At 46.5% G+C, this 16530-nt stretch overlaps 1 protein-coding gene across 8 annotated transcripts in view; it reads left to right on the top strand.

Annotated features, from left to right (window-relative positions):
- The window catches only part of TTC19 (tetratricopeptide repeat domain 19), a 29810-nt gene that overhangs the window by 611 nt on the left and 12669 nt on the right, over positions 1-16530 (top strand). For 2 of the 8 annotated variants that reach the window (XM_061389777.1, XM_061389776.1), the window contains exons 2-7: positions 323-435; positions 1772-1882; positions 2311-2349; positions 3086-3142; positions 3408-3469; positions 5603-5697. In XM_061389777.1, the coding sequence (XP_061245761.1) occupies positions 323-435; positions 1772-1882; positions 2311-2349; positions 3086-3142; positions 3408-3469; positions 5603-5697 (477 nt within the window). Of the gene's footprint in view, positions 1-17; positions 243-322; positions 436-455; positions 512-1771; positions 1883-2310; positions 2350-3085; positions 3143-3407; positions 3470-5602; positions 5698-16530 lie in introns of those variants that run through there. The other 6 variants (XM_061389778.1, XM_061389782.1, XM_061389779.1 and 3 more) reach the window with 6 other exon arrangements.

The raw sequence follows: 16530 nt of genomic DNA, 5'->3' as shown, positions 1-16530 counted from the left end.
GGCGGGCGTTCGGCGCCAGGGACGGGACTTCCGGAGCCCGTGGCCGCAGTGCGCAGAGGACGCGCGGGCGGCCATGTACCGGCTTCTGGCTGTGGGTCTGGCCCGAGGTCTGTTGCGGGTGGCGGGACGGCGGGGCCGCTGCCACCCCGTGTGCCTGTTGCCCGGGCCGCCGGGAGCCCGGGCGCCGCCGTGCCGAGGGGCGCCGCGCGGCCGAGGCTCGGGCCTGGTGCCGCTGCTGGCAGGTGAGGGGTGCGGGGCCGGCGGGCCGGGGGTGCCGGGCGGGCCGGGCTGAGCGCGGTGACCTCAGTGCCCTTTCCTGCAGCGCTCGCCTGGTCCTCGAGGCCCGTGGCGGCGGAGCAGGAGCGGCGGGGCGCGGGCGGGGCTGCGGCCGGGGACGCCGAGGCCGAGATCATCCAGCTGCTGAAGCGAGCCAAGGTGAGGGGCCGCAGCGCGCCCCCCGGCTATGGGGACCCCGGTGGACGGAGTCCTGGGGTCAGCGCGTCGGGCGCAGGTAGAGGCGGCGCTGCGGGCTGCGAGGTTGCTAGCGCGGGGAGAAGTGCGCACAGGCTGAGGGGAGCGGGGCGGGCCTCCTCTTCCTGAATGTTTTCTCCTTTTCCCGGGGTACCGGGCCTCCTTCTTTGGGCTGACCACCGCCTCATGCCCGACGCGTCCACCCGAGTGCCCACACACGGCGGGTGCGGCCCGCGTGCCAACTCTGTTTGAGGCTTCAGCTGACCCAAACGAACCTGTGGTCTTAGGCATCTCTCCGACCCCTTCCCTCAGTACCTCTTTGCTGTAGTCTGCCCCGTTTTCCTGCCTGGACGCTCCATAGTCATTCTGAGAACTTGTGGTACCTAACTACCACCTCCCATATACCGAGAATCCAGCAACGAATTTTTGGATTTTGCCACCAAATCCAAAATGCTTCTCAAACCTGTCGCCTCTTCTGTGTCTCCTGAGTCACCCTGGCCACGCTGCTACAGCCTGCAGTCTTGTCTGCCCTGTTGCCCCCTGCCATCCAGGTTTGACAGCAGCTGGAGCGATCATTTAAATGTAAATCAGCTGGTGTCATCCCGTGCCCACAAGCCTTGATTGACCCGTCACAGCGTTTGTGGTAGAACCCAGACTCCTTGCCCTGGCTGGTGAGACCTGTGGTCCTACCCCCATTGCCTCCCTACTTGGCAGTAACAGTCACCATCCTCAGTTCGCATCTGTTCACTTTGATTGTTTGAGTGGTTCTTGAAGATCCGTCATCTTCAGCCTGTAGCACCTTCGGTCATTCCCTGCTCTCTGGGTCAGTTTCCCCCCACAGTTCCTTACTTAGTTGGCTGTTTCTCTTCCTTTTTACCTCTGTTTAACTGTCTTGACTCCCATTTGAAGGAAACCCCTTGTTCCTTTCTCTTGCTTTCCTTCACAGCCTGTATCATTGGTTGTGATTGAGCCCACCTGTCCTGCAGGAAAGAGCGGAGGAGGATGTAGGGCCAGCAGCTCCGTTATAAGAGTTCGTGAAAAGTGCTCACGATCCTGCTGCCTATGTCTGTCAGCCAGTGTGCTATATCTGTGGCCATGCGGAGCTGCAGGGGAGCCCCTCTCCAGTCACCACTGCAGACACCATACCTTTGCACAGCAGGGATTCAATAAGTGTTCGAGGAATGAATGACTAGCTTCCCTCTGTGTACTGGGACACGTAGCCGTACTTGTTTCTGTCTGGTGGTGCGTGTCTCTGTTCTTTTCGTGTTTCAGTTTCTTTTATTTTGTTTTCTCTTTTCAGTTGTGCATCATGAAAGATGAGCCAGAAGAGGCAGAGCTTATTTTGCATGACGCTCTTCATCTTGCCCACAAGAGTCACAACACAAAGGCCATCGCTTACACTTATGACTTGGTAACTCCTCTGACCAGTCTGAGCCGCCGCCAGTGGTGCAGGAGAAGGGCTGTTAGTGTTCCTGATTAGTATTCCTGACCTGCAGGATGTCTTTCTGGGTTTTGGTTTTACTAAGTTTTCTTTAGCTTTCAATTTTTATTACCCTTGGACTGTCATGTATAAGAAACTTCAACCCCAGACCGAAAAGAAACAATTATCATTAATATTTGTGTTCTCAGTGGAGAGTGGATCTAGAATTGTTACCATCAAAGTCTGCGCGTACTGTCACCCCATTGCTGGACTTTGCTTCTAGCAGATTAGCAACAGTTCCTGGCCTGTTTTTTTTAGATAGAAGGTGAAAGCAAAGGGGAGTTTTCAGTGTAAAGATTTTGAAGTAAGTGGAAACACAATGCTTTAAACTGAAAAAACAACTTATAATCTGCTTTCAGATGGCGAACTTAGCATTTATAAGGGGTCAGCTTGAAAATGTAAGTAAATCATGTTGTAATGTTGTGAATTTGTGAATGGCTAGCCTCTAGACCTCTGCTAGCTAGACCTCTGCACATAAGGGTACAGGCAAAGCTTCTGTAACAAAGAGACCCCAAGATAAAGTGACTGAAATAAGAGGGAAGCGTATCCGTTTAATGCATTAATCCAGAGGCGGCTGAACCCTGAAGAGGGGTGAGCACTTATACCCCATGAAGTGACCCAGGAGCCCAGGTTCCTTCTAAGATGTGTTCTCGCCTGAGTACGAGCACTGGCTCATCTCCAGCTGTGGGCAGGAAGAGGGACGGAGGGCCAGCAGAGTCCTTGTGAAGTACGCTGTTGAAGCTGTTCGTGTAAACTGCGTGCATCTCTTGGCCGCAGCCTCCTCATATGATCACACATGAAGTGCAAAGGAAGGACCCTTGACCTAATGGAAACTGAGGAGACTGTACCGGAAAAGATGGAGAGGAGAGTGACTGTTAGGGCTAGTTTTCAGTCTCTGCCACAGTGGGTTTAGGTGGGAAGTTGATCTCTGAAGCTGGTTCTACACATCACAGAGTATTCAAGGTGCCCAGGGGATGTGGGGTCCCAGTATTTTAGTCTGTTTTTCCAACAAAAGGTTACCTTTCTCTCTATGTGTGTTTTTCAAGGAATGCTGCCTTAGACTAGTACTTAGAATGCAGGGTCATTTAGATATGGGGCCCAAATAAAAGAAAAATCTCTTCCTTATGCTTTTAGGCAGAAAAACTTTTTAAAGCAACAATGAGTTACCTGCTTGGAGGGGGCATGCAACAGGTAAGGACATTACATAGTATTGCACCCTAGCTGAGGAAGTTTTCAAAATAGCCCCCACATGTGTTTTGACCAAAAAGTTGGGATTTTCCTCCCTAAGACCAGTATAAAAATTGCCAGTCTTTCACTCATGCAAAAGCGTGATGCCTGATTCCTCCAAAAGCATCAAGACTATGGCTTTCAGGGTGTAGTCAGTCTAGAAATTAATCCGAAATACTTCATGTGGAAATTTTATTTGTTATGAACTTCCTTTTTCTTTTCCCAACAGGAAGACAATGCAATCATAGAGATCTCCCTAAAGTTGGCCACTATTTACGCTGCTCAGAGTAGGTAAGTGTAGTCGGAGTCTGGGTGTGGGAGCAGCGGTGGGTGAGGGCTGTGGGTCAGAAACTGACCCTGGGGTGTCACAGTTTTCATCCTACTAATCACCTGGGTATCTAAAATCTCGGTTGTCACACTCCTGGTGTCCCATCTCTCATCTTTGAGATCTTGAGCCTTTTCCAGTCTTGCCCCTCCTGAGTCCATTAGCGTGCCCGGTGGGGCCTGCAGCCCTCATCCCTGTGGCTGCACTGTGACAGGCCTGGTCATGTGTTCTGTTCCTGATTGAACTGGGAAGTCGTTAGAACCTTAGTTTTGCTCTTCCTAGGAGAGCTGGGTGGAGAAGGAAATGGCAACCCACTCCAGTATTCTTGCCTGGAGAATCCCAGGGACGGGGGAGCCTGTTGGGCTGCCGTCTATGGGGTCACACAGAGTCGGACACAATGGACGCGACTTAGCAGCAGCAGCAGGAGAGCTGGGAGCAATGCAAGAGTGGCTGGGGGTGGCATATTTTGCTGGTGGAAGTATCAACAAAGCGGGAAGTTAGGTACAGGTTATGTGATGAGAGAGTTGCTGTGAGAGGGTGTCACTGGCTCGTCCGGTGGGCGGTTTTAAGGCTGTAGAGGTGATGGGGTGGCTAGGTTGTATCAAGGAGGCACTGAGGCATGGGGCAGAGGCCTTTGGACGAGTGGGACAGGAAAGCAGTGCTACTAAAAAGTATTGGATGAGTCTAGATTCTTACACAGAAGGAAAAGTCTGCCAGGCACATAGGAAAGGCTTTGGGAAACATTTTAGATGTGTGCCAAAGGTCAGGGACATAGACAGAGGGGCCTGGTGCCCTTCACTCTCTAGGTGAAAACTCAGAGGATGTAAGAGGACTCCTGGAGGGTTAATTTGGGGTAAATTTAAGGGAAGGCTTGACTTCTCCTTAGCCCTTGAGTTGCTGCAGAAATTGGGTACTGCAAGTTTTGAATGGTACCTAGCCCAGTGCTGTAGGAGGAGTGCTCACTGCAGCCAGAGACCCTGGCACTGGCACCTGCAGCCTGAGTGGTCCGCTCCTTTGTTTTTTGGGGGACCCGGTCCATCTCCTGGCATTTGGCTGGACACTGGATGGACCAGAGCCTCAGGGCCTCTGATTCCAAGTCTATAGAGAAACTTTGAGGTTGGTTCATGCCAGGGAGCATTGCAGCCGGGTTAGTCTCTCTGGACGGGTTACAGACAGGACCAGATGTTGGTGGGTGTGGCCCCCTGGGTTAAGGAGAAGCCCGGAGATGGTAACACTGGACAGTGAGACACGCCCACGCTCTCTCAAGAGGTGAAAGCTGTGCGGTACCTACAGTAATTAGCCCATAAGTTACCCTGCTCAGAAGCGTTCTCTCTTGATGACTGAGAACGTCTCGTGGGCAGCCTCCCCTGCTCCACGCCCTGCTTGGATGAGGTCCCTGCTGCTGCCGAGGTTTGGCTCGGGGAAAGCTGCTCCTCTTCTGAGAACGGAGTAGAGAGGGGTTGTCTGGCCAAGCCCAGAGGAGAGGTAAGCTTGTTTAGTGCTGCTTCCAGTGAGGAGCTGAGAGCCAGAGTGGAGGAGCAAAGACCAGGACAGATGGATGCTCTGTGGTGCTCACCGTATCTCAGATGCCAGCAGGCAGCCCTCTTTCTGTCCAGAGTCGGCCTGCTGGCCGCTTGGGCGTCCTCACTGGTGACTGAGGGTCCCCAGACTGGGGCCAAATGCCTTTTAGCACCCTGGTTGGGACTTCCATTTCTGTAAAAGAAACTTGTGTTGGAGACCTGCAGCTTGAGAGGAGTGGTGAGCTGATACACCCTCCGGAAATGGACGAGGTCAGCAGTCAGAATTCTGCCATGAGCCCAGGCCTCCTCTGGCGCTGCTCTTGGGTTGACCAGGCGTCAGATGCTCTCGCAGGAGGAGGAGCTGGCCCCTTGGCTCTGCTAGTGGGAAGGAGGGAGCGCTGGTTTTGTGGGTTACTGAAACCCCAGCAGCACTCCAAGATGACGAAAAACAAACTTCTGACAGAGGAGAAGTTGACACCCCTTAGGGACTCGAAACCGAGTTCCCATCCGTCTTAACACTAGATGATGCAAACCCGAGGCGGAAGACAGGACAACTGATTTATCCTCTTTGCTTTATAGGCAGGAACTGGCTCTTGCTGGCTATGAATTCTGCATTTCAACTCTTGAGGAGAAAATTGAACGAGAAAGGGAATTATCGGAAGACGTTCTGTCAGGTAGGAAACCTGGCTATTTTTTTGGCCTTCCTTTGCCGCCGAGGGCTTGGCTGTCAGGCTGCAGTGCAGGACATAGAGGTGTGTCAGTCAGGAGAGGGGGATTACCGTTAGGTTAACTGTGGCTGTTCCTAAGGTCTCAGAGGGTTTGGAGTAAGATTTTCTTTAAATGACTCGATCACCGGTTTGCTTTGTTTTGTTTTTAACCCCATGGTGATATGTTCATAGTATGTCGTTGACATTTAGAGTCTCTGGAAAACTTGGGGGGAGAAGGGACGTATTTTCTCTGGTCTCTTGCTTCAGCCGCGGTCACAATACACATTAAGTCGCTTAGCTCCGGTGTCCACGAGGGTGAGAGAGCAGTGCAGAGTCTGTCCGTCCCCGTCGAGAAGGTGTGATGTCGTGTGGGATGGGCAGGAGGCTCTGGCTCTCCGCCATTCCAGTGTCTTTTTTTTTTTTTTAATTGAAGTAGTTGGTTTACAGTGCGATGCCAATCTTTGCTGTACAGCAGTGATTCAGTTTCACACATACATACCTTCTGTTTTAAATATTCTTTTCCGCTATGGTTTATCATAGGATATTGGGTCTAGTTCCCTGTGCTGTACAGTAGGGCCTTCTTGTTTCTCAGTTCTAAATGTCATAGTTTGCATCTAAAACCCCACATGCCCAGTCCTCCTCCCTCCCCTTGGTAACCACAAGTCTGTTCTCTGTCCTTGAGTCTGCTTCTGTTCTGTAGATAAGTTCATCTGTGCTGTACTTTATTTTTTATAATTTTATTTTATGTATTTTTGGCTGCCCTGGGTCTTCACTGCTGCGGGCGGCCTTTTCTAGCTGGGGTGAGTGGGGCCTGCTCGCTAGTTGGGATTCGGGGGCTTCTCTCTGCGGTGGCTTCTTGTTGTGGAGTTTGGGCTCAGTGGTTGTGCGTGGGCTGAGTTGCTCTGAAGCATGCAGAATCTTCCTGGACCAGGAATTGAGCCTGTGTCTCCGGCACTGGTTAGTGGATTCTTAGCCACTGGACCACCAGGGAAGCCCTGTGCCATTATTTTAAATTCTGCATATAAGTGACATCATGATATTTGTCTTCCTCCGTCTGATTGACTTCACTTAGTGTGGGGATCTCTAGTTGCGTCCGTGCTGCTGCAGATAGTGTTATTTTGTTCTTTTTTGTGGTTGAGCTGTAGTGCATTGTGTGTAGGTGCCGCGTGTGTTTTATCCAGTCATCTGTTGATGGACAGGCAGGTTGCTTCCCTGTCTTGGCTGTTGTGAATAGTGCTTCTGTGAACATACAGTGCGTGTGTCATTTTGAATTACGGTTTTGTCTGGGTTTATGCCTAGGAGTGGGCTTGGTAACTCTCGTTTCCTGAGGAGCCTCCATACTGTGGTCCATAGGTTGCGCCAGCTTTCCTCTCGCCAGTAGTGTAGGAGGTTCCCTGTTCTCCACACCTCTTCCAGAGGTTATATACTTTCTGATGGCTATTCTGACTGCTGTCAGGTGTTATTTCATTATAGTTTTTATTTGCATTTCTCTTAATAATTAGGGATGTTGAGCACCTTTTCATGTGCATTTGGGGTTTCATTCCTTTTAATTATTTTATTTTGCTCTCGTTGTGGCAGGTGGGTGCTACTCTTTGTCTCGGGGCTTCTTGTTGCGGAGCATGGGCTCTAGAGCGCAGGCTCAGCAGTTACGGTGCACGAGTTTAGTTGCTCTGAGGCATGTGGGATCTAGTTCCCTGACCAGGGATAAAACTCATGTCGGTTGCATTGGCCGGTGGATTCTTAACCACTGGGCCACCAGGGAAGTCCTTGCATTCAGATTTCTTACTGTGGGTTGAAATATTGGGAATCTTCAGATTGACATTCGTTCGGTGACTCTTGATTTCACACTTCTCTTTGCTGGGCGCTTGCACGATGATGGAGGTGGAGCACAGCTCTGGTATCTCTGAAGGCAGTACATGTGGCTTCAGGGAGGTGTCTGTCCTCCGTGGTCTTAACAGTTTTCCCTGGAACAAAACTCAGTTTTCCTCCATTAGCTCTGCTGAAGCTCCCCGCATCAAGGTCAGCAGCTCCTCCCTGGCAGCTCAGCCCAGTGATCACCATCTCCTGCTGGAAACACTTTACTGGACTTCAAGGCCACCTCCCTGGTCGCTTGTGCTGGCTGGGTCACCTCTCTCGTGGGCCTCTGCGCTGTCTGGGCCACTCCCCTCTCTGCCCCTGCACCCTGGGAGGCAACCGTGAGGCCTGTGCTTCCAGTACTGGCTCCACATCTTCAGCGCAGCCTGTGAGGGAGCTTGTCTACCTGACATCTTGACCGGAATGCCTGATGATCATCTCACACTTCATATGTTCCACATGAGTCTCTCTGTTTTCCTGCGTTGATCTAGTTTTTCTTACTGAAGTGTAGTTGACGTTTGTTATATGTTACAGGTGGACAGTACAGTGATTCCATTTTTAAAGGTTGTCTTCCATTTATAGTTACTGTAAAATATTTGCTACAGTCCCTGTGTTGTGCCCTATATCATTGTAGCTAATTTGACATCAAAAGAGTTGGTCCTTCTTACGCCCTCGTGTATATTGTACACCCCCACCCCACCCCCGTAAATGGATCTCTTGATTTCCACCCCTCACAATTGCTTCTCACCAGGCAGCCTGTTTTGTAACTGGCACCACCATTTACCTGGTGCTTTGGTGCCATCTGTGATTCTTCCTTACTTCCTGCTTGTAGCTCACCAGCAAGCTGTACTGAAACTGCCGTGGCAGTACATCCACGTCACAGCCGTCAGGCCCTCCTGCCCCGTTGTGGTCCAGGCCCCTGTGCTTCTTGCCTGGGCGCCTGTGGTCGTTCCCTCCCAGGGGTCCCTGCTCCCTCATTCCCTAGGGAAGGCGTTCCCACCCACCTGCCCTCTCAGGCCCGCCTCCGCCTGCAGCCCCAGCTCCTCTCTCAGAGGCTCCAAGAGCATTGCCTTCTCCAGCCTTGTCCCTGCTCTTCTCTCTGAAGTCTTTCTGCCTCCGCTTGGTCTTTGATCCTCTTTCTCTGCAGGTTTGATAAAAGTCTGTTATCAAAAGGAGAACTTAAAGGAGACAAAATTTCCAGTCTTGCATTAGTTCATCTAACAGTCCATTTACTTAGTTAACTTCAGTCTAAATTTCATTAATCGTGACTATGCATAAAACTTTCCTCAAGGTTCCTCCTCGTAATCTCTCATCATTTTTTGTATCCAACCTTTCATTTTTCATCTAAATAAAATTAACCAGCTCATTTATTTTTTACCAAGATGTAATTTCATTTCTCATATCTTCTTTACTGAAAACATACATTGTATCTTTTACCGTATTTTGAAAAGTTACTGTATTGTTTCTCATAGCTTTAATTACATGTTTAAATTAGAATCCTCAACTCTTAAAACATTAATTTTGGTGAAACTAAGAAGTAAATAATTAGGTTCTGTCTTTACATTGGCATTTTATAAATTGGTGCGCTTAAACAATAGTGATAATTTTAAAAAACATTTATTTTCTTAATGTGTGTGTTGGTTCCTCAGTCGTGTCTGACTCTTTGCAACTCCATGGACTGTAGCCCACCAGGCTCCTCTGTCCGTGGAATACTCCAGGCAGGAATACTGGAATGGGTTGCCATTTCCTTCTCTAGGTGGTCGTCCCAACCCAGGGATGGAACCCAGCTCTCTTGCATTGTAGGCAGATTGTTTACCATCTGAAACCCTGTTTTCTTATACAGAACATTTTAGGTGATACCAAACGTTTTCATTAATATTTTCAGATACTTAAAATTTTTTTTTCTAGTAATTGATGACTTATAGTAATCTTAGTATCTTTTAGGTAAACTTTCATCATGTAGCTTAAATTGGCACAGCTTTAGAATCTTAAGTTATTAAACATCTGGAAAGATCACGTTAAGTAGACATTTCTAAAATAATATTTAAAGCTTTTGTCCCAAAGTTTTTATCTCATTTACCTTGAAGTTTCATCATGTGCAGTTATTTTCTTGTAAGAGATAGTAAGGTCTTATTTATTAAACCTAAATACAATAAAATGTTATACTTAATTTAGATGACTCTTTTGTTCTCCAGTCTCTCAGTTGTGTCCAACTCTGCAGCCCCATGGACTGCAGCACTCCAGGCTTCCCTGGCCTTCACTGTCACCCGGAGCTTGCTCAAACTCATGTCCATTGAGTCAGTGATGCCATCCAACCATCTCATCCACTGTTGCCCCCTTTTCCTCCAGTGAGTCAGCTCTTTGCATCAGGTGGCCAAAGTATTGGAGCTTCAGCATCTTCCATTGAATATTCAGGGTTGATTTCTTCTAGGATTGATGGTTTCATCTCCTTGCTGTCCATGGGACTTTCAAAAGTCTTGTCCAGCACTGCAGTTGAAAAGCATCGATTCTTTGACACTCAGCCTTCTTTATGTTCCAACTCTCAACATCCATACATGACTATTGGCAAAACCATAGCTTTGACTATGTGGATCTTTGTCAGCATAGTTGACGTCTTTGCTTTTTAATACACTGTCTAGGTTCATCATAGCTTTTCTTCCAAGGAGCAAATGTCTTTTCATTTCATGGCTGCAGTCACCATCGCAGTGATTTTGGAGCCCAAGAAGATAAAGTCTGTCAGTGTTTCCCTTTTTTCCCCCATCTGTTTGCCATGAAGTGATGGGACCAGATGCCATGATCATCGTTCTTTGAATGTTGAGTTTTGAGCCAACTTTCTCACTCTCTTCTTTCACCTTCATCGAGAGGTTCTTTAGTTCTCTTCCCTTTCTGCCATTAGGGTGTCATCTACATATCTGAGGTTATTGATATTTCTCCGTGCAGTGTTGATTCCAGCTTGTACTTCATCAGCTGGCGTTTCACATGATGTACTCTGCATCAGTTCAGTTCAGTCGCTCAGTCGTGTCCGACTCTTTGCGAGCCCATGAATTGCAGCACACCAGGCCTCCCTGTCCATCACCAACTCCCGGAGTTCACCCAAACTCACGTCCATTGAGTCGGTGATGCCATCCAGCCATCTCATCCTCTGGCGTCCCCTCTCCTCCTGCCCCCAATCCCTCCCGGCATCAGAGTCTTTTCCAATGAGTCAACTCTGCATGAGGTGGCCAGAGTACTGGAGTTTCAGCTTTAGCATCATTCCCTCCAAAGAAATCCCAGGGCTGATCTCCTTCAGAATGGACTGGTTGGATCTCCTTGCAGTCCAAGGGACTCTCAAGAGTCTTCTCCAACACCACAGTTCAAAAGCATCAATTCTTTGGCACTCAGCTTTTTTCACAGTCCAACTCTCACATCCATACGTGACCACTGGAAAAACCATAGCCTTGATGAGATGGACTTTTGTAGGCAAAGTAATGTCTCTGCTTTTTAATATACTGTCTAGGTTGGTCATAACTTTCCTTCCAAGGAGTAAGTGTCTTTTAATTTCATGGCTGCAGTCACCATCTGCAGTGATTTTGGAGCCCCCAAAAATAAAGTCTGACACTGTTTCCACTGTTTCCCCACCGATTTCCCATGAAGTGATGGGACCAGATGCCATGATCTTCGTTTTCTGAATGTTGAGCTTTAAGCCAACTTTTTCACTCTCACTCTTTCACTTTCATCAAGAGGCTTTTTAGTTCCTCTTCACTTTCTGCCGTAAGGGTGGTGTCATCTGCATATCTGAGGTTACTGATATTTCTCCCGGCAGTCTTGATTCCCAGCTTCTGCTTCTTCCAGCCCAGCGTTTCTCATGATGTACTCTGCGTATAAGTTAAATAAGCAGGGTGACAATATACAGCTTTGATGTACTCCTTTTCCTATTTGGAACCAGTCTGTTGTTCCATGTCCAGTTCTAACTGTTGCTTCCTGACCTGCATAGGTTTCTCAAGAGGGAGGTCAGGTGATCTGGTATTCCCATCTCTTTAAGAATTTTCCAGCTTGTTTTGATCCACACAGTCTAAGGCTGTAGTCAGTGAAGCAGAAGTAGATGTTTTTCTGGAATTCCCTTGCTTTTTAAATGATCCATCGTATGTTGGGAGTTTTATCTCTGGTTCCTTTTCTTTTTCTAAATCAAGTTTGTACAACTGGAAGTTTTCCGTTCGTGTACTGTTGAAGCCTGGCTTGGAGAATTTTTAGTGTTACTAAAAATGCTAGCATGTGAAATGACTGCAGTTGTGCGGTAGTTTGAACACTCTTTGGCATTGCCCTTTTCTGGGATTTGAATGAAAGCTGACAGTTCCCAGTCCTGTTGGCACTGCCGAGTTTTCCAAGTTTGCTGGCATGTTGAATGTAGCACTTTAACAGCATCATCATCTTTTAGGATTTGAAATAGCTCAGCTGAAATTCGATCACCTCCAGTAGCTTTGTTGGTAGTGATGCTTCCTAAGGCCCACTTGCCTTCCAGGATGTCTAACTCTAGGTGAGTGATCACACCATTGTGGTTATCCGGGTCATTAAGACCTTTTCTGTGCAGTTTCTTCTATGTGTTCTTGCCACCTCTTCTTAATGATGATTCTTAAATGACGTCTTTAAACTTAAACATTAATCTCAGATATTAACTTAATATTGAGTATTTCCCACTTCATGTGAACCTGAAAATCATCTTGGCCAGTTTTCTTTAATGTAGGCACTTTTTATTAAAATTAAGTAGCACTCCTTATAAATCCTGTTCTAATAATACCTTTTAGAAGTAGAGGCATCTTCTATGTGTATACAGACATAAGCTATAGGGATCTCATGGCTTTACCAGGTATTACAATATAAACTTACTGGTTAACAAACAGTTGGAATACCTTAAAGTTGCTTGTTTACATGATTAAGGCATACTATCTGTAAGATTTTGCTGAGGGAACATTCTCAGCAGTTTAGATTTAAAACTGCCACTTTTTTTTTTTTTCTTGATTTCCCAGTCGTGCCTGCTTAATTGGGCTTTGTCTCAGCTCTTTGAGGCCTGTATTCATATTCTGGTTTAGACATTTGCAAGACAAAAGGCCGTTGGTTAGTTATTTTAAAAGATGGTTTTGTCGCCTAAAGATACGAAAATCAGTGGCAGGATATTTGTCAAACTGAAATGTAATTTACGAAGTTCTATGTTATAAGGCATTTAGCAAAGACCTTTCTGAGTTTATTAATTAAAGCAAAGGAAAATCACTTTAAAAAATTAACCCTTCCGTGTCAGTTCCCCGTTTACTCCTTTTGTATCACTCAGGTAACTATTAGTTTTCTCAGTGCGTTTAGTTAATATTTTCTTAGTGGCAATCTATATGCCTTGTTTATCCCACAATATAATTAAATAAGAGCTTTAACACCTTATATAAAGCCCATTTAAATATACCAACTTACATACATTTTTTTGGGCTTCCTTCCTAGCTCAGTTGGTTAAGAATCTGCCTGCAGTGCAGGAGACATGGGTTCGATTCCTATATCGGGAATATCCCCTAGAGAAGGAAATGGCAACCCACTCCAGTATTCTTGCCTGGAGAATCCCATGGACAGAGGAACCTGGTGGGCTACAGTCCATGGTTTCACAACAATCGGACACGACTGAGTGACTTTCACTACTACTACATACATTTTTATTAACTCAGTGGACTTGAGTTTGACCTAGCGACTGAACTGAAATTGTGCCAGCTTCTATACCTTTAACTTAAGTTTTCATCAGTATCCAATCAACAAGTTTTGTCTTGAGGGAGAGTTTAGAAGGCTTTTTCTTTCTGTTCCCTGTCTATTTTACCTACTTTAATGTAAAAGGCTCTGGGTAAAAGGCATATATGTCTGTTTTATTTATCCCATTTTAAATAACCATCCAAAGAACTTTTTATTCATTTGACATAACTCCTTTTTTTTTTTTTTTAATATTTTTTTACCTCATCGAAATAATAACTAGACCTCCCCCTAGTTCAGTTCAGTCGGTCAGTCGTGTCCAGCTCTTTGCGACCCCATGAATTGCAGCATGCCAGGCCTCCCTGTCCATCACCAACTCCCAGAGTTCACTCAGACTCACGTCCATCAAGTCGGTGATGCCATCCAGCCATCTCATCCTCTGTCATCCCCTTCTCCTCCCGACCACAATCCCTCCCAGCATTAGAGTCTTTTCCAATGAGTCAACTCTTTGCATGAGGTGGCCAAAGTACTGGAGTTTCAGCTTTAGCATCATTCCTTCCAAAGAACACCCAGGACTGATCTCCTTTAGAATGGACTGGTTGGATCTCCTTGCAGTCCAAGGGCCTCTCAAGAGTCTTCTCCAACACCACAGTTCAAAAGCATCAATTCTTCGGTGCTCAGCTTTCTTCACAGTCCAACTCTCACATCCATACATGACCACTGGAAAAACCATAGCCTTGACTAGACAGACCTTTGTTGGCAAAGAAATGTCTCTGCTTTTTAATATGCTATCTAGGTTGGTCATAAGACCTCCCCCCACCCCCCTGTTTTTTGTTGATATTCTTAATTGCTTTTATTAGCATTTGTAGGGCTTCCCTGGTAGCTCAGCTGGTAAGAATCCATCTGCAATGCAGGAATGAAAGTGAAAGTTGCTTAGTTGTGTCCAGCTCTTTAGGACCCCATGTCTCCCACATTGCAACTTGATTTTTTACCAACCAAGCTTTCAGGGAAGCCTGCAATGCAGGAGACCCCGGTTCAGTTCCTAGGTCAGGAAGATCCCCTGGAGAAGGAATAGGCTACCCACTCCAGTAATCTTGCCTAGAGAATCCCCATGGACAGAGGAGCCTGGCACGCCGTAGTCCATGGGTCACAAAGTTTCCCACATGACTGAGCGACTGACACGCTCTCTGGCCTGTCTATAAGGGAAGCATGGTTGGCCTGCTGAGTTGGTCGCTAGATTGTGATTTGTGTGTGTGAAGCCAGCTTTTAATTTTTAACTGCGTACCTATTAAAGAGCTCCCTCAGTGGCTCAGCTGGTGAAGAAACTGCCTGCGATGTGAGAGACCTGGGTTTGATCCCTGGGTTGGGAAGATCCTCTGGAGAAGGGACAGGCTATCCACTCCAGTATTCTGGCCTGGAGAATTCCGTGGACTGTATAGTCTATGGGGTCATAAAGAGTCGGACACGACTGAGTGACTTTCACTTTTTGATATTTAGGATGGGATTTAATTTGTCTAGTTAACTAGGTACTTGCAAGTCTGAGCTCCGTTCCTTATGTCTTTCTACAATTGAGCCACCTCAGTGTCTTTCAGCCAGACCCTGGGTATTTCTTGGTAGAAACTGAGCCTGCCCCAACCTGTGCCTTTCTCCTGGGTGGGAATTCTCTCAGGATCTTCCAACCAAGCTCCACCCAGTTTCTAGACCCTGGGTGGGTATTTCCAGGTGTCTTCTCATCCCCACAGAATTTAGCATGCAAAATTAAGCATGGAAAAATGCAAACCTCTGGGTTTACTGAATTCATTCCTTTCATATGCACCTCAGCTGCCTGGGGCCAGTCCTGTTTCCTTGCATCACCCCCTCCCCCCATAGTCACCATGGGGAGGCGGCAGCACCTGAGGTTTTGGGAGCCCTCATTCACATTCGCAGGCTAGAAATCGCTGATGGCTGTGACATTTCTTGTTTATTGATATGAAAGGAGGTATTTTCATTTCACAGAATAAAATTTCAAACAGCATTAAGAAAATAAAGATCACTTATAATCATGCCAAGAATTCTTATTTATTTTTCGGTGTCTGTCTTTTAGGTTTGTTTTGCCCACTGCCGTTCACATTTTAGCAAGGAAGTGAGGGATCACACTGTACTTTGTAACCTGATTTAAAAAAAAAAAATGTAGTGTATGGGGAAAGCACCTTTTTTCTAGTTGAAAGGAGTCTTGTCAGAGCAAATTAATTTCTCTTGTAAATGTGATTTATCTTTTTCTCAGGAAATACATTCCCTCAGTTTTAAACAAAGCAAATCCATTATCACATTCGTGTGCTTTCAATTGACATGACTAACTTCATCCCAGGAATATATTACTTCAGATCAAAACTTGTTTTCTAATTACAGAGGAAATGCCCTAACAAATTAAGTGAAAACAATATAGTTAGGAGCAGTCTTAATTTTTTACAATACAGAGATTAAATGTAAGTATAGAACACAGGCTGAAATGATACCAAAATCTCTCTGGCTGATAGGCTTCATGGGGGATTTATATTTTATTTGTGCTTTTCTGGATATTTTTCTTTTAAAAATTACTTTCTAATATTACCTGAATAATATAAAAAATCAAAGAGTATTACAACTTAATTTAAAAATAGCAATTTCAAAATAAACATCATTTTCTTTGCCCCGCTTGTTCCTAGTCATTTTGAACTCTTAACCAATTTCTTCCGGTATTTTATTTCTAAATAACATAAAATTATTATTTCTTAATTTAGTTTTAGAATCTAGTGGCTTGGAAGTGAGGATTTACCACAGATTTGAGGCGTGCACACTATGAATACAATATAAGCGCGTTAACTGCTGAGCCAAGTAACAGGGCTGTAAATTGTAGTTTCTTCTGTGTACAGCCTTTGTTTTCCTCCAAAGCCAGTAGGTGACTGGATTTGCTAGGTGTTTTTGTTCTTGATTTTTAATTGGAAAATAATTACAATATTGTGCTGGTCTCTGCCGCCCATCAACGTGAATCAGCCACAGGTGTACACATGTGCCCCGCCCCCCAGCCTCCCTCTCACCTCTGTCACCTGTCTTTTATGAATATGGCAAACTCTTCTAACTGGGCTGCTTGCTTTACTCCAGATCCCCTTCCTCTCAGTCTCTCCTGGGGCTGTCGTGTGAGTGAGGGAGTGGAGTATAACCCTGTGGGTCCAGTCCAGGCGGGGTGGCCCAGCCTTCCGCTACTGAACGTAAGGCAGTGTTCAGAGCTGA

The sequence above is a fragment of the Bos javanicus genome, chromosome 19, assembly GCF_032452875.1.
Source record: "Bos javanicus breed banteng chromosome 19, ARS-OSU_banteng_1.0, whole genome shotgun sequence".
Classification (NCBI taxonomy): Eukaryota; Metazoa; Chordata; class Mammalia; order Artiodactyla; family Bovidae; genus Bos; species Bos javanicus.
Note: the sequence above shows the minus strand (reverse complement) of the source record. Positions and strands in the feature narration are given on the sequence as shown.